This window comes from Rutidosis leptorrhynchoides, chromosome 5, assembly GCF_046630445.1.
Source record: "Rutidosis leptorrhynchoides isolate AG116_Rl617_1_P2 chromosome 5, CSIRO_AGI_Rlap_v1, whole genome shotgun sequence".
In the NCBI taxonomy this organism is placed as follows: domain Eukaryota; kingdom Viridiplantae; phylum Streptophyta; class Magnoliopsida; order Asterales; family Asteraceae; genus Rutidosis; species Rutidosis leptorrhynchoides.
In genome coordinates, this window is record NC_092337.1 from 320308047 (window position 1) to 320327308 (window position 19262).

The 19262-nt window shown below is 37.1% G+C and overlaps 1 protein-coding gene across 1 annotated transcript; it reads right to left on the minus strand.

The window, feature by feature from the left end:
• Window positions 1–200: 200 nt before the first annotated feature.
• Window positions 201–1781, minus strand: LOC139849523 (berberine bridge enzyme-like 22). The gene has a single exon (XM_071839171.1). It carries the CDS (start codon window positions 1779–1781, stop codon window positions 201–203), a length of 1581 nt encoding a protein of 526 aa, XP_071695272.1.
• Between the last annotated feature and the right edge of the window lie 17481 nt (window positions 1782–19262).

Here is a 19262-nt window from a genome sequence, read left to right on the forward strand (position 1 = left end):
TTCTTTTAACTCTTCGATTTACGTACAAAAAGTGACGGCAAGTCATAGTAAACAATATTAAAAGTAGTTACTGGCACTTTATTATTTCATGGTTCCCTTTTCATACTATGGATCAGTGATTCATGAAACAATTGTATTAAAATTGATTCATTTGTTTGTGACACCTAGGTAAATTACACTTATGCCTTTTACTGTACTAACTAGTTTCGATGAATCGGTATACTTTGTTCATTTCTGAAGAAGTTATCTGGATCAACCACGCTCTTAACTTGCACCAATCTCTTAAAGTTTCCCTTAAAATATTTCTCACCCCAAACACTACCTTCCAAATAACTCCCATTCACTTCCCGATTCGTTCCGAGATCCAAATCCCGATAGTTAACGTACGCAGTTCTCGGGTGTTTCGAAACATAAGGCTTCATGTACTCGTACAACCCTCTCATCCAGTCTATATGCTCGTTTGATGCTCGAACATCGTTGACTTCCCATTTGACCAAATATTGTATGTTATACAAATTCCCTCTTCGATGCGGAAACGGGACGTCAGCTTCTGATATCTCACTCATCCTTCCACCAAATGGTTCCATTATCATAAAAACAAGTTTCTGTTGAATAAACTTTTTTCGAATCTTCACAAATACGTGTTTCGGTATAGGTTTTATTACAAAATCGGATTTCGCCTTAAAGTAGCTGACGTAAGGGTCAGTTTTGTTTCCTAGTAGCACTTTTGTTGAATTTTCTAAGCCTGCAAAGAACAGGACAGACTCAATCCAACTCATTTCCTTACAGTCTTCTGGTTTCAAACCTAATTGCGGAAAACTTCGATTCATTAACGGGGTCAAATCTTTAGTCTCTCCCAAATAAAGCGAGTTGAATAACACTTGAACCGGCGTAGTTTTATTGTCATGAATATACTGAATGACTAATCTAATGTAGAGCTCCTCTTTCAACTTAGAAGCTATATGTTGCCATTGATTGATACTTTCAATTGCACGTCGATTCATATTCTTGTAAATGCTGAAAACGGTAACAGTTCGCGGAACTCGTACTAGTTTTATTTTCCACGAGACAATAACGCCAAAACTCGCACCTCCACCGCCCCTTATCGCCCAAAAAAGATCTTCGCCCATTGCGTTTCTATCAAGAAAACGCCCTTTAGCGTCTATTATGTAAGCATCGATAACATTATCGGCTGCTAGCCCGTATTTTCGCACCATAGCACCAAACCCGCCACCACTAAAGTGCCCACCAACGCCCACGCTCGGGCATATTCCGGCCGGGTACCCGTGAACTTTACTCACTTGTGCAATTTTGTAATAAAGTTCACCTAAGGTCGCTCCCGATTGGACCCACGCGGTTTCATCGTTTATGTTGATAGTAACCGAGTTAAGGTTTCTCATGTCAAGAACAACGAAAGGCGTTTCGGATAGGTACGACATTCCTTCGTAGTCATGGCCACCGCTTCGAACCCTGACTTGCAAACCATGGTGTCGGCTACATAAGATAGTTGCACGTATCTCTTGTTCGTTTTGAGGTGTAACGATTGCAAGTGGTTTTCGAGATAAAGACAAATTTGCGAATCTAGGGTTGTGTTGAGATGACACTAGGGATGAATACAAAGGCATGTTTTGAGTGTAGACATAAGTTGAGGTGTTAGTGAATGGGATGATGTAGTTATTCATGCATGAAACAAATTCGTTATGAGTCGCAATTGTGTTGATAAAAGTGATCGTTACAATTGCAGCCCAGAGTGTAGTTTTAGTTGCAATTTTTGGACACATGATCTTGATGACGGTTTATTTGTTCTTTTGAATGTGGTTATATAAAGATAAAAGAATGATTGAGGATGGAATCGAATTATTTGAATGAGTGTTTGGGAATTTGTCTTCAACGAACCATAACAGGAAACGATAACTACAATGCAAAGAACGTGACAATTTAGCTGTTAATGAAATGTATAAATGTGAAGATTCATTTTCTTTAGGTCAGTTTTATATATTAAGAAAAAAAATGGTTAATGCTTAATTACCATGTCTAGAAGAAAATCTTGCTATCCCTGGGATAAACGGTTAAAGGAGATAGATTTTTTCTATTCGGAGTCATTGGGAGAGTGTGAATTTTCATTTAAATGTACGTAACAGAATTAGATTATAGTGTGTCCGTTTTTAATTATTCTCTCTTTATCACCTTAAAAACTTGATGCTCCTGAAGGTTGGTGTTTGTCACCCAAGTTGTTGAGAGGATCTCTAGTGTTCGGCAGAGTTAGGATTTATATTCTTCTTTGTTTTTGCGTTTGACTCGTATCATTGTTTGTGTGCGAGCCTTGAATTTTCATAATTTAATATTGATATTGATATTAATTAATGTTTATAATCTAAATCTAAACTAATTAAATCTACGTATTTAATCTGATTGAATCCATCTAATTAAATCTATCTGTTCAATGTTGTTGTTCCACCGTAACTGTAACATTCTCGTGTCGGGCCTAGGTGAAATTACCGATTTGCCCTTTTACGTTTTAGAATGCGTTTTAATGAATTAATTAATTATTGAGTGATTTTAATTAATTATTAATTTAGTGGGTGCGTTTTGTGACAAGGGTCGCAGAAATATTTTATTTATTAATTTTGAACTTAGTTTGGACTCCTGACCAGACTGTGGTGGTTACGTTTATGAAAACTAAGTAAATTATCAGGTAAGGGATTTAATTAATCCCCATAGGCCCATATATGAACCAAAAAACCACCCCTTCTTGTATTTGTTATAATTCAGTAGGCTTATAACTACCTTTAGTGGTTTGATTCTTGATGTTATAATTCAGTAGGCTTATAACTACCTTTAGTGATTTGATTCTTGATTAAGAATACTAATAATGAAGTGTAAGAACAAAGATGATAATGGAGAGAAAGAAAGAAACACTTTGTAAGTGTGAGAAATGGTGAAAGTTTAATGCTTGCATTCATGGCTATTTATAGCAAAAATATCACAAGTTTAGGTAATACAATAATATTACTTTTGTGTATCAATAATTGACTATCCATTTATATATATATATATATATATATATATATATATATATATATATATATATATATATATATATATATATATATATATATATATATATATATTTATATATTTATATATTATAACACTCCCCCTTGGATAGCAATTTTGTTTGTTGAAGATCAACTGTAAGTTACTGCCTCGTTAAAAACCTTGCTAAAGAAAATCCAGTGGGAAAAACTTTAGCTAAGGGAAAAAGAGTGCAGCATGGAGTTGACTCCCCCTCAAGTAGACATCGCTTCGGTTGTTACATCTTTTGAACATGTCTCATGCCAATGTTATGAACGTGTGTTCTGAAAATAGCAGTTGGAAGTGCTTTCGTGAAAAGATCAGCAGAGTTTTTGCTGGATTGAACATATCTCATTTCAATCTCGTTGTCCTTAATGAGATTTTGAGTGTATGAGAAGAATCTAGGAGGTATGTGTTTGGTTCGGTCACTTTTGATATACCCTTCTTTCATCTGTGCTATGCAAGCTGCATTATCTTCATAGATAATTGTTGGACTTTTATCGTGTAGCGACCCGAACAAAATCGTCATTGACGGCGCCGCTAACTTAGGTCCCGTTACGTGGTCGTAGTCCCTATATGAGACTCGTTTGACCAAAATTACGTCGCATTCATTTGAAAAGTACAAGACTTGCAAAGTTCAGTTTACCAAAAGGATCGACAACAAGTTTAAGATTACAAAAATAGTAATGTATAAATGAAATAACTTGCGACATAATTAATTAAAAATCACAGTTGCTATAAATAGCGTAAGTATGTATGTATGCTTGACTCCAAGCAAGAAATCAGAGTGTATGTATGTATGCTCGACCCCAAGCAAGTATGAAAGTACGCGGAAGCATGTATCAAATAGCCAAGTATGAACCTGAGAAACATATAGAAAACTGTCAACGAAAAACGTTGGTGAAATCATAGATGTATTAATAAAAGTTATATTTTGAACCACAAGATTTAGTATTTCCATAAAATTGATCATCCAAAAGTTGCATTCCAAAAGTTGGTTCGCGAGCACCCAATTATCAATGCTTAACATTCCTTCCATAGAACCCCATCACAATAGTGTTAGAACATACACTGTTTCTCGAAAATATATTTCATTCGTAAACGGTAGCGAACCGTTTGAATGAGGGTTTGTCAAACCCATATGGATCCATACAACATAAGTTCTCGCTTACACCCGGCAAGTGTAACTAATGATAATCGAATTGAGGATTTTGTTCTAAACTCGCTGTAGAATGTTTGTTTCATCGGACTTGTGTTCAAAACATAAAAGTAAGTAGTATAAGATGTAACAAAGTATATGTTTCTCAGCCCACGATTTAAAAGTATAAAAGTTGTTGAAAAGGTGGGACTATGATCTCACCTCGAGTGCACGAGTATAAAAGTACTTCACAAAGTAAACGTGTGCATGAAAGTTGCTTAGCCTTGACCTAAACAAGTAAGTTGTATCAATTAACCGGTTACGACACAAGGTCGGGTGAAATGTGTTCAATTAGTCCTATGGCTCGTTACGACTCGATTAAATATAGCATGTGAATCAATTTGTCAAGTTTCATGCAAGATACACGTATAGAAACAAGTTAGGAAGATTGCACAATCATTTGGTTAAGTTTGACAAAAAGTCGAACTTCGGTCGGTCAAAGTCAACGAAAAGTCAACACGTTCGGGTCGGGTCCCGAAATATTTTTCTGAGGTTTTTAATCATATATGAGCATGTTAGAACAAGTTACATGTGAATCGGAGGTGCGTAGCATAGCAAACATTATTCAAAAATCGACAAAGTTGGACAGACCACTTTGGCGCGCCGCGCGGGTATATGGCGCGCCACGCCATTACTTGTGCAGAGAATTCTGGCAGTTTTCACACTCAAGCACGAATCCAACTTCAAATACCCATAAATCCTAAACCGTAAACATCCAAAACAAGTATCTTATATCGTTGGAAAGGTATTTTGACAAGGAATACAACTAATCACTAACTAATAACATTTTATGGCATTCAAAGCATCAAAATTTCCTTTTAGAGTTCATCAAACCCTAATCAAGAATCACAAAACCAATAATCATGTTAATGATGTTTTCCAAATCAACTTACACATCAAATTGATGCTAAAGATGCTAGTAACACTTTTAAAACATAAACTCTAACAATTTAACAACATTAACTCATCCAAAATTAAGGATTAAGCACACCCATTTCAAATGTTCAAACTAGTTACTCAAAATAACGAATCGAGCAAACAAAACATATATTCATGTTATATACGAGCCATAGACACTAACTAACACCATTTCAAGTATATAAAATGAATTTAGAGAAAATTAGTGTTTTAGAAACGTTACCCAAACGAGATGAAGTTGGTACCAAAATGTAGAGGATGAAGAGAGGATCACGAATATGTAATTTGTTTTGTGATGAACTTCCTTGATTGAATTTAGATGATAAATCTTTGATGTTGGGGTTTGAGAGAAAACATGGAAGTAGCAAGAATGAGGGAGGTGGAATGGATGGAGGAGAAGGCCACTTTGACTATTTGACCTAGTCAAATTTTTGCCCACTTGGCAAGTTTAGTCCCTCAAGTTTCAAAGCGGGTGCGGGAATTAACCGAGCGAATATTTTAAAACGCTAGAGTAAACGAGTGATGTTATAATTAAATAACGGGAATATTATGAACGTTAGTCAACGGAAAATACGAATTTAAATAACGAAAGATATTATTTAAAAAAAAGACAGTGTTAAAAATAAATTTAACGCAAAAACGCGGGATGTTACATTACCTACACCTTAAAAGAAATTTCGTCCCGAAATTTAGTTGGAAGTAGTAGTCGTTGTTTCTTCCTTGAGATCTTGCGTTGTCGGTTCTACGAATAAGTGAAGGTACTCCCTCGGGTATTTCAGCGAACTTCGACAGTCGCGATTTTACGTTGGTTTAAAGTTTGGTTCCACGATTTATAGTTTCAACCGGTCCTCCTTGGTAGTGAGGTTTATCGTTGATAGTAAGTTCATCGAAGAGGATAACAAGTTCTTGTCTCGCAAGACACGCCTTTAAGTTTGATACACAGAATGTAGGATGAACGGAATTTGTTTGAGTCGGAAGTTCGAAGCGGTAAGCAACGGGCACAACACACCCCAAGATTTCAAAAGGACTAAAATATCGCGGATTTAGCTTTCTACGTTTCCGAAACGGACTACACCTTTTCAAGGTGCGACTTTTAACGTTACGCGGTTTTTCACATGGAATTCGAAAGGTTTATATCTAACATTGGCATAGCTCCTTTGGCGACTACGGGCCGTCTCGAGCCTTTCTCGGATTGGAAGGATTTTAACGGTTACTCCATGAATGAGTCCAGGTTCGGTGACTTGATTATCATTTACTTGGTTTTACAAAAGGAGAATGATGTTTCCGGTCATATAAGATTTCAAAAGGTGTGACGTTAAGACTTGAATGATAACCATCGTTGTAAGAGAATTTGGTTAAAGGCAATGACTTTTCTCAAGAAATTTTGAAGTCGATAACACGAATTCGTTTTATGATTTCCAAGGTTTGAATCGTATGTTTTTTTTTTTGGCCCTTCGAGATGCGTTGATGTGTTGTACTCATGTTTAAACGTGGTCCCGAGGCTTTTCGAAAAGCACTCTGAAATCTAGAAGTGAAACAAGAATCTCGATCTGAAATGAGGTACATTTCTGTAAGGTATGTTTGAACGCGTACATCAGGACTCGAAAACGTTAGTTAGAACAAATTTCTCAAGAAATTTGCGTCACGAAAGATTTATCTGTTTCCAAAAACGTTTGTCGGAGCAAGTTCTCATCGGTCTCTGAAAACGTTCGTCTGGGCTATTCACCCTCGTGGCGAATACTAGTATAACGTGAAGAGTCTCTCTCTCCATTGAGAGTTTAGAATAATGATTTCCTTAAATGGAAGTACGAGTGTAATGCGAGAGAAGTTTCTGCCTCGATGTGAGCATACCAAACAGTTTGTAGTTCGTCGATAAAACTGTGCGAAAACGAGATAGTATACACGTGTAACATACGTCTGATGTTGAAAGAATTTGCCATTCATTTGGAAGCATAAATATGGTTCGACAATAATCGACGATGTGTCCCGGGTATGGTTGTTATCAGTATTCTCGGAGTTGTCGGATGTGCAAACAAGAAAAATGAAATCATGTACATGGCACATGGTAGTGATTAGGTTGATCGAGTCCAATCACCATCACGAGTCATTAGAACTTTGGTATGGCTTACCGTAATATAACCACATTGATCGAGTGTCGTTATATTACGCTAACTCATACCTCCATTCCCACATCACTCCATAGATTCAAGTTCGTGAAATCGTGAAGTTTTAAAATGAACAAAGTGTAACGACGTCTCTAACGTGACTAGTATTAATCGAAAGAATTAGTGCAACTCTAAAGAGGTGTTCCCCGAGGGAAGTGTATAAATGTTTGTTCACGTCAATGCGGTTCAAGTCAAACAATAATGTATTCCGGTACGAGAAGTGTAACGAATCATGATAATGAATAGTACGCAACCGTAATGATAAATAGTGATGACGATACTCACCTAGAGTAGTGATGGTAGTAACAAGAAGTGGTAGATAGTAAGGAACACCGGTGTGACACCGATAGTAAGTTGATGCGGTAGCGAATAACAATCTGGGAAACAGAGTTCCCGAACAAGTGTGACTAATGAAGTTGTCGTCATCCTTGCGCGTATGAATCTCGAATTTACGTGTGTTACTAGAAAATGGCAGAATACGGATTCGTATGGTGAAAGTTTGGTACCATTAAGAAGTTTGCCTAAGAATGATTCAAGTATAATGCACAAGTAGTCAAGTAAGTGCTATCTATAGCAAATGTATGTCAGAATGCAATGGTTAACTATCCGGTTGTAGTCTAGATTCACTAATGCGTCCTAACGACTCAGACACACTAATGCATATCCTAGTTCCCTACAACCAACGCTCTGATACCATCTGTAGCGACCCGAACAAAATCGTCATTGACGGCGCCGCTAACTTAGGTCCCGTTACGTGGTCGTAGTCCCTATATGAGACTCGTTTGACCAAAATTACGTCGCATTCATTTGAAAAGTACAAGACTTGCAAAGTTCAGTTTACCAAAAGGATCGACAACAAGTTTAAGATTACAAAAATAGTAATGTATAAATGAAATAACTTGCGACATAATTAATTGAAAATCACAGTTGCTATAAATAGCGTAAGTATGTATGTATGCTTGACTCCAAGCAAGAAATCAGAGTGTATGTATGTATGCTCGACCCCAAGCAAGTATGAAAGTACGCGGAAGCATGTATCAAATAGCCAAGTATGAACCTGAGAAACATATAGAAAACTGTCAACGAAAAACGTTGGTGAAATCATAGATGTATTAATAAAAGTTATATTTTGAACCACAAGATTTAGTATTTCCATAAAATTGATCATCCAAAAGTTGCATTCCAAAAGTTGGTTCGCGAGCACCCAATTATCAATGCTTAACATTCCTTCCATAGAACCCCATCACAATAGTGTTAGAACATACACTGTTTCTCGAAAATATATTTCATTCGTAAACGGTAGCGAACCGTTTGAATGAGGGTTTGTCAAACCCATATGGATCCATACAACATAAGTTCTCGCTTACACCCGGCAAGTGTAACTAATGATAATCGAATTGAGGATTTTGTTCTAAACTCACTGTAGAATGTTTGTTTCATCGGACTTGTGTTCAAAACATAAAAGTAAGTAGTATAAAATGTAACAAAGTATATGTTTCTCAGCCCACGATTTAAAAGTATAAAAGTTGTTGAAAAGGTGGGACTATGATCTCACCTCGAGTGCACGAGTATAAAAGTACTTCACAAAGTAAACGTGTACATGAAAGTTGCTTAGCCTTGACCTAAACAAGTAAGTTGTATCAATTAACCGGTTACGACACAAGGTCGGGTGAAATGTGTTCAATTAGTCCTATGGCTCGTTACGACTCGATTAAATATAGCATGTGAATCAATTTGTCAAGTTTCATGCAAGATACAAGTATAGAAACAAGTTAGGAAGATTGCACAATCATTTGGTTAAGTTTGACAAAAAGTCGAACTTCGGTCGGTCAAAGTCAACGAAAAGTCAACACGTTCGGGTCGGGTCCCGAACTATTTTTCTGAGGTTTTTAATCATATATGAGCATGTTAGAACAAGTTACATGTGAATCGGAGGTGCGTAGCATAGCAAACATTATTCAAAAATCGACAAAGTTGGACAGACCACTTTGGCGCGCCGCGCGGGTATATGGCGCGCCGCGCCATTACCTGTGCAGAGAATTCTGGCAGTTTTCACACTCAAGCACGAATCCAACTTCAAATACCCATAAATCCTAAACCGTAAACATCCAAAACAAGTATCTTATATCGTTGGAAAGGTATTTTGACAAGGAATACAACTAATCACTAACTAATAACATTTCATGGCATTCAAAGCATCAAAATTTCCTTTTAGAGTTCATCAAACCCTAATCAAGAATCACAAAACCAATAATCATGTTAATGATGTTTTCCAAATCAACCTACACATCAAATTGATGCTAAAGATGCTAGTAACACTTTTAAAACATAAATTCTAACAATTTAACAACATTAACTCATCCAAAATTAAGGATTAAGCACACCCATTTCAAATGTTCAAACTAGTTACTCAAAACAACGAATCGAGCAAACAAAACATATATTCATGTTATACACGAGCCATAGACACTAACTAACACCATTTCAAGTATATAAAATGAATTTAGAGAAAATTAGTGTTTTAGAAACGTTACCCAAACGAGATGAAGTTGGTACCAAAATGTAGAGGATGAAGAGAGGATCACGAATATGTAATTTGTTTTGTGATGAACTTCCTTGATTGAATTTAGATGATAAATCTTTGATGTTGGGGTTTGAGAGAAAACATGGAAGTAGCAAGAATGAGGGAGGTGGAATGGATGGAGGAGAAGGCCACTTTGACTATTTGACCTAGTCAAATTTTTGCCCACTTGGCAAGTTTAGTCCCTCAAGTTTCAAAGCGGGTGCGGGAATTAACCGAGCGAATATTTTAAAACGCTAGAGTAAACGAGTGATGTTATAATTAAATAACGGGAATATTATGAACGTTAGTCAACGGAAAATACGAATTTAAATAACGAAAGATATTATTTAAAAAAAAAGACAGTGTTAAAAATAAATTTAACGCAAAAACGCGGGATGTTACATATCGCGTTCTAGTCCACAAGAATCAGTAATGATTTGTGTCATTGATCTCAACCAAAAACATTCCCGAGTAGCTTCATGTAATGCAATCACTTCGGCATGATTTGATGATGTAGCAACAAGTGTTTGTTTTTGAGAACGCCATGATATTGCAGTACCTCCATTTAGGAATACATATCCAGTTTGAGATTTAGCTTTATGTAGATCAGATAAATAACCTGCATCAGCATAACCAACCAAATCTTGTTTTGATTCGTTAGAATAAAATAATCCTAAATCAGTGGTTCCTCGAAGGTATCGAAATATGTGTTTGATCCCATTCCAGTGTCTTTTGGTAGGAGCAGAGCTGAACCTTGCCAACAAATTAACTACAAAAGAAATGTCAGGTCTTGTACAATTTGTAAGATACATAAGAGCTCCAATTGCACTAAGATATGGTACTTCTGGTCCAAGAATATCTTCATGATCTTCACATGGACGAAATGGATCAGTTTCAACATTGAGTGATCTAACAACCATAGGAGTACTTAATGGTTTTGCCTTGTCCATATTGAAACGTTTCAAAATCTTTTCAGTATATGTTGTTTGATGTACAAGTAAACCATTAGGCATATGCTCAATTTGTAAACCAAGGCAATACTTGGTTTTTCTGAGATCTTTCATTTCAAATTCTTTCTTTAGAAGTTGAATGGCTTCATAGATCTCTTTATTTGTATCTATGATGTTAAGATCATCAACATAAACAGCTATGATCACATATCCGGATGTTGTTTTCTTAATGAAAACACAAGGGCAAGTAAGGTTATTTGTATACCCTTTGCTTATCAAGTAATCACTTAATCGGTTATACCACATACGTCCCGATTGTTTTAACCCATATAAAGATCTTTGTAATTTAATCGAATACATTTCTTTGGGTTTTGCATTTGATGCTTCTGGTACCTTAAATCCTTCAGGTATCTTCATATATATATCACTATCAAGTGATCCATATAGGTAAGCAGTCACAACATCCATGAGATGCATTTCTAAATTTTTAGAAACTGCCAGGCTGATTAAGTACCTAAAAGTAATTGCATCCATAACAGGGGAATAAGTTTCTTCATAATCAATTCCCGGTCTTTGAGAAAAACCTTGAGCTACAAGTCTAGCTTTATACCTTGTAACTTCATTTTTCTCATTTCTTTTTCGGACAAAAATCCATCTGTATCCTACAGGTTTCACATCTTTAGGAGTGAGAATGATGGATCCGAAAACTTTTCTTTTATTGAGTGATTCTAATTCAGCTCGTATTGCTTCTTTCCATTGAGCCCAATCATGTCTATTTTGACATTCAACCATAGATGTTGGTTCTGGATCATCATCATTATTCATGATGTCATATGCAACATTAAATGAAAATTTCTCATCAAGATTTTTCATTTCATTTCGGTTCCATAATATTTTTGAATATGCATAATTGATTGCAATTTCTGTATTGACATCATCAATCTCCTCTGCAGTAGGAGTACTGATTTGTGGTTCTTCTTGAACACTTTCTTTTACTTCATTATCAGCTGATTTTCTTTTTCGAGGATTTTTATCCTTTGAACCAATTGGTCTTCCACGTTTCTGACGTAGCAAAGATTCATGAGTGACGTTATTGCCAGCTTTTGGAATTTCAATTCGAGCTGGAGTATTTACTGCTGGTATATATGATTTTGTCACCGTTTTTGTATCTGTAAATGCATCAGGCAATTGATTTGCAAGTTCTTGTATATGCATTATCTTTTGAACTTCTGTCTCGCATTCTTTTGTGCGAGGATCAAGATACTTTAATTGAGGTTCACACCATGAAACATCATTTTCTTTATTTTTCATTTCTCCCCCTAATCTAGGGAACAATGTTCCATTAAAATGACAATCAGCAAAACGTGCTGTAAAAACGTCACCTGTCATAGGTTCAATATACCTTAATATTGAAGATGTTTCATATCCAACATATATTCCCAACATCCTTTGAGGACCCATTTTTGTACGTTGTGGTGTCGCAATTGGAATATACACTGCACAACCAAATGTTCTAAGATGGGAAATATTTGGCTCTTGACCAAAAGCAAGTTGTAGGGGGGAATATTTATGACTTGCACTTGGTCTGATGCGAATCAATGCAGCAGCATGTAAAATTGCATGACCCCATATAGATACAGGGAGTTTTGTTCTCATTATCAATGGTCTAGCGATTAACTGTAAACGTTTAATCAATGACTCGGCTAAACCATTTTGTGTATGCACATGAGCAACAGAATGTTCAACAACAATTCTTATAGACATGCAATAGTCATTAAATGCTTGAGATGTAAATTCACCAGCATTATCAAGTCTCACCCTTTTAATGGTGTAATCAGGAAAATGAGCTCTCAATTTAATAATTTGGGCAAGAAATTTTGCAAATGCCACATTACGGCTTGATAACAGACAAACATGAGACCATCTGCTAGATGCGTCTATTAGAACCATGAAATATCTAAATGGTCCACATAGTGGATGAATTGGTCCACATATATCACCTTGAATTCTTTCAAGAAACATTGGTGATTCTTTCTCAACCTTAAGTGGTGAGGGTCTAGTTATCAATTTTCCAAGAGAGCAAGATGTACATGGAACCATTGTATCATGATGGATTTTTCTATCCTTTAGTGGATGTCCATGAGTACATTCAATAATCCTTTTCATCATTGTTGATCCTGGATGGCCTAATCTGTTATGCCATAAACTGAATACACCAGGATCAATATATTTTTCGTTAACTACCATATGTATTTCTGGTACATTTATATGTGTATAATGTAATCCAGAACTAAGTCTTGGCAGTTTTTCAACCACATGACTCTTGTCAGTGATACTTAAATATTTCTCATTTTATGTTGTCACTGACTGATAATCATACCCGTTAAGGTATATGTCGGAGAAACTCAATAAATTTCTGCTTGACTTGGGAGAAAATAAGGCATCATTTATTAAAAATTTTGTACCATTTGGTAGTATGAAATTTGCCTTTCCTATCCCTTTTATCAAGTTAGCAGGTCCTGATATTGTATGTATAGTTCCTTCCGTTGGTTTTAGATCAATAAAATATTTCTCGGATTTAAGTATAGTGTGTGTAGTTCCACTGTCTGCTATACAGAGATCTCCACCACTTGATTGATGTTGTATTCCAGCAAAATTCATATTGAACTTCATATATAAGAAATAAATAGTGAGTACATTAATATTACACAATATTTTACACGCAAATAGATAGTACTGAAACATTTAGCAAACATAATGACAAAGACAGACGATATTAAATCGTTTATTTTTCGAAAGACACACAACTTAAACATTCAAGAAATCTTCATATAAATCAGATGGTTTCTCAGTGACTGTTGGATCGACGTTATCCACAAAGTTTACTTCCTTTTCTTTATCTTTCAGCGAATCCTGATACATCTTAACAAGATGTTTAGATGTTCGGCAAGTATTAGCCCAGTGGCCCATTCTACCACATCTGTAGCAAGATTCTTCAGAATTTTTAGAAGAATTTTCTTCAACATCTTGTTTAGTGGGCTTGTTTTGTGGTTGATATTTATATTTTCGTGGATTATTATTTCTTTGACCACCACAGCCACGACCACGACCACGTCCTCGCCCATTACCATTACCATAAAGATGGTTTCTACCATAGTTATGGCTTTTGGCATGATGATGGTGATGGTTATTATAACCACGACCTTGCCCGCGTCTTTGTCCCTGTTTATAATTATTTGCAGTATTTGCTTCAGGGATTGCAAGTGTACCAGTAGGACGGGATTGCTGATTTTTCATTAATAGCTCATCATTTTGCTCTGCAACTAAGAGATATGAATTAAGTTCAGGATATGTTTTGAACTTTAGCATTCTCAAATTTCTTTGCACTGTGATGTTTGCAGCATTCATTGTAGAGAAAGTGTAACATCCCGCCTTTTTCCGTCAATTTTCCGTTTAACTATTTAAGTTCCGTTATATGTTTATAACACATCTCGTTAATACGCGTTTTAAATTATCATGTTTAGGTAATTTAACGCACCCGCAACCGAACTCGAGGGACTAGTTTCGCCAAAACACCAAAGTGGTGACTAGCTTTTGACTAAGTCAACCACCCCCCACCATTATCCATTCATTTCTCTTTTTCTAAAATACTTCCATATTTTTCTCAAATTTCATCAAAAGGAAATCATCATCCAAATTCGTTCAAGAAGGATTCAATCAAAACAAATTACATATTTGAACTCCTCGTGATCTCCTCTTCGATTCCATACCGATTTCATCAATTTTGGGTAACTTTCTAAAATCACTAATTTTATGTGTTCTTGAGATTTTTGAGTTATAAAGTTGTTAATTAGTGTCTATGGCTCAAGTCTAGTATGATTATGTGATTTGTATGCTTGTTCTTGCAATTTTGATGTAACTAATTCATTATGAAAGAACACTTGCATAATCTTGAGTTTTAGGTGTTCATATGTTGTTTGATGATGAAAGTTCATGTTTTAATTGTGTTCCTAACATCACTAGCTTCAAATTGGTATGTAGGTTGACATGGATTAGTTTCATAATCATGATTGTTGAATTTGTGATTTTGGGTTAGGGTTTGATAGAAGTAAATTGAATCTTGATGCATTAAATGCTTGATAATATTATTGGTAAGTGTTTAGTTGGATTGTATGCTTGATTACCTTCGAAACGGCATATCATTCATGTAAATTGGTTGCCCGAATCATTGAATTGCATTTATGAACTTGTATGCGGTTAATGTTAAGCATTAGATGCGGTTTTGGTTGTTGTAATAGGTAGATTGATTGATGAAATGTGTTTAGTTGTGTTCCTCATCAAATTACCTTCCCAACGGTATAAGATACTTGTCTTGATTGTTTGCGGATCATAAATGGTGATTGTTTGAAGTTAGGTTCGTGCATAAAACTTAAAAACTGCCAGAACTCTCTGCACAGGTAATGGCGCGGCGCTCCATATACCCGCGCGGCGCGCCATTATGGTCTGTCCAACTTTGTCAATTTTCGAATAATGTTTGCTATACTACGCACCTCCGATTCACATGTAACTTGTCCTAACATGCTCATACATGATTAAAAACCTCAGAAAAATAGTTCGGGACCCGACCCGAACGTGTTGACTTTTTGTTGACTTTGACCGACCAAAGTTTGACTTTTTGTCAAACTTAACCAAATGATTATGCAACCCTCCTAACTTGTTTATATACTTGTACCTTGCATGAAACTTGACAATTTGATTTCACATGCTACATAATCGAGTCGTAACGAGCCATAGGACTAATTGAACATCTTTGACCCTTCGTGACTATCGTTATTGATACAACCTATTTGTTTAGGTCAAGACTAGCATTGTTCTTTGCACACGTTACTTGTCGAAGTACTTTTTGGTTCGTGCATACAAGGTGAGATCATAGTCCCACTTTTACTCTTTTTGAACTTACTTTTGAGATGAGAAAACATAAACGTTCTTTTAAACTACGTGAACACAAGTACAGGGAAAACAAACATTCTACATACGAGTTTGAACACAAATCCTCAATTCGATTATCATTAGTTACATCAGATGGTGTAAGCGAGAACTTATGTTATATGGCCATATGGGTTTGACAAACCCTCACTTCGGACGGTTCGCTACCGTCTACGGGTGAAATATATTTTCGGGAAACAGTGTATGTTCTAACACTATTATTACGGGGTTCAACGGACGGAATGTTAAGCTTTGATAATTGAGTGCTCGTGAATATTAACTTTTAGAATGTACTATGACTTTATCGATGTTGCAAATCTTGTGGTTCAACTTACTATTACTCACTTACTTATTTAAACATATGATTTCACCAACGTTTTCGTTGACAGATTCTCTATGTTTTTCTCAGGTCCTTGAACTTAGGTGATACATGCTTCCGCTCATACTTTTTGATACTTGCATTGGATGTCGGGTATACTTGCACACGTGGAGCGTCTTTTTGACTACTTTTAATTGTGTCGCACGTGTTTCATACAAACTTTAAACATTGTTATGTACTTGTTATGGAAACTACTTTTGTAAACTTTGAAACATCCTTATTTATGAAATGAATGCGACATATTTTTCGGTCAAACTTTGTTATAAAGACTTACGACCATGTAATGGGACCATACGTAGATGACTCCGTCATTTGACGATTTATCGGGGTCGCTACAAGTGGTATCAGAGCCTTGGTTGTAGGGATTTAGAGTTCATTGGTGTCGACCCCGAGTCATAGGGTACATTGGTGAGTCTAGACTACAACCGGCATATAGACTTGACATAGGAATTACTTGGCAAATTGTGCATTTATACTCTAACTCTTCTACTCATATCTACTCTTATTCTATCTAAATCTTGCGTTGTATAATTTAATTGACACGCCACCTTGACTATATGATGTGATGTCGAATGCACATATGAATTAGGGTAATATAATTCCTGGAAATTATATTACGGTGACTCATATGAACATACCGACATTATGCCATAAAGAATTTAAGGCGAGTCAAGGATAATTTTCTCTTTATCTTTATTCCATACCGCGGTTAGTATTATTTAGAATACTAACCAACGGTATTCATTTGTTTTGAAGGAACAATGCCTCCTCGCCGTGTACGACGCAATGAAACTCCCGAACAAGCTTTGCAACGCATGATAGCCACCGCCGTGGATGCGGCCATGGCCGGTCACTCGTCCAACAATAACAATAACAATAACAACAACAACAACAACAACAACCAAGGAGCCGGTAACTCTAGCGAAGGGTGCTCCTACAAAGCTTTCATGGGGTGCAAACCCCACACTTATGATGGAACCGGGGGACCGGTTGTGCTTACTCGTTGGTTTGAACAAACCGAGGCCGTCTTTAGCATAAGCGGTTGTCGGGATCAAGACAAGGTCAAATACTTCACCCACACTTTCTCCGGAATTGCTCTAACATGGTGGAACACCTATGTTCAATCGGTAGGTACCGATGAAGCTCATGCCCTCTCTTGGGCCGATCTAAGGGAAAAGATGATTGTTGAATATTTTCCGCGCGAAGAAACCCGAAAGCTTGAGGAAGAACTAAGAGCTTTGAAAGCGGTCGGAAACGATCTTAAGGCTTATAATCAACGCTTCGCCGAACTATCCTTGATGTGTCCTAATCTTGTTAACCCCGAATCTCAAAGGATTGAGCTCTACATGCTCGGTCTTCCAAAAAGCATCAAACAAGGGGTGATGTCATCCAAACCCGCTACTCATCAAGCCGCTATGAACATGGCCCGTCAATTAATCGAAACGGTTGACGAAATCATAGTGCCGGCTCCTAAGGCCGAGGACAAGTCGGGTGGCAACAAAAGGAAATGGGAAGCCACTCCATCAACCAACTACAACAACAACACCTTCACCAAAAAGCCTTTCAACAACGACGGCAAGAAGGGTTATGTCGGAAACTTACCTTTTTGCAACAAATGCCACAAGCATCATCACGGCGAATGTAACAAGCTAGTTTGTCACCGTTGCCAAGGTGTTGGTCATAGGGCCAACAATTGCACAAGCGCCGCCCCCGTTGCTCGAAAGGGGCCCAATCCTCCAAAAACGGTCACTTGTTACGAATGTGGCCAAACGGGCCATTATAAGAACGAATGCCCGAAAAAGAAAACCAACCCCAACAACCGAGGCCGAGCCTTTAACATCAACACCGAGGAAGCCCGAGATGACAATGAACTAGTCACGGGTACGTTTCTTCTCAACAACACTTATGTTACTTGCTTATTCGATTCGGGTGCCGATAAATGTTTTGTGTCTAAGACTTTGGCTCCTACTCTTTGCACTCCACCACACCCCTTAGATACTACTTATTCCATCGAAGTGGCCGACGGAAAACTCTTAAGTGCCGACACATATTACCGGGGGTGTACTTTAAACATTTTGGGTAATGAATTTGAAATTGACTTGATACCCATGGAACTAGGGAGTTTTGATGTAATAATCGGTATGAATTGGATGGTCAAAAATAAATCTCACATTCTTTGCGATCTTCACGCAATCCGAATTCCTATCGAGAATGGTGAACCATTGATTGTCTATGGCGACAAAAATTGCACCGGACTCAATATCGTTTCGTGCCTTAAAGTTCGAAAGCTACTTCGCAAGGGTTGTTTCGCGATTCTTGCTCACGTTAAGAAAGTCGAGGCCGACGAAAAGCGCATCGAAGATGTGCCAATTGTTAGTGACTTTTCCGATGTATTTCCCGACGAATTACCGGGTCTTCCACCTCATCGACCGGTTGAATTTCAAATCGATCTTATTCCAGGAGCCGCACCCGTAGCGCGTGCACCGTATAGACTCGCTCCATCCGAATTACAAGAATTGCAAAGTCAAATCCAAGAGCTACTTGACCGTGGTTTCATTCAACCTAGCCATTCACCATGGGGCGCTCCGATTTTGTTCATCAAGAAGAAAGACGGATCCCTATGAATGTGCATTGATTATCGTGAACTAAACAAATTGACGGTTAAGAACCGATATCCCCTTCCTCGCATCGATGATCTCTTTGATCAACTACAAGGTTCTCGTGTATATTCAAAAATCGATCTCCGTTCGGGTTATCATCAACTAAGGGTTAAGGGGGAAGATATCTCCAAAACCGCTTTCCGGACTCGTTATGGTAGTTATGAATTCCTTGTCATGCCTTTCGGTCTCACTAACGCACCGGCGGTGTTCATGGATCTCATGAACCGCGTGTGCAAACCTTACCTCGACAAATTCGTTATCGTGTTCATCGATGATATTTTGGTCTATTCTAAAAGCGAAGAGGAACACAAAGAACATCTCCGACTCGTGCTTGAACTCTTGAGAAAAGAACAACTCTATGCCAAGTT

Excerpts from the sequence above, each read along its gene's own strand:
- LOC139849523 (XM_071839171.1), bottom strand. The coding sequence starts at position 1,781 with ATGTGTCCAAAAATTGCAACTAAAACTACACTCTGGGCTGCAATTGTA.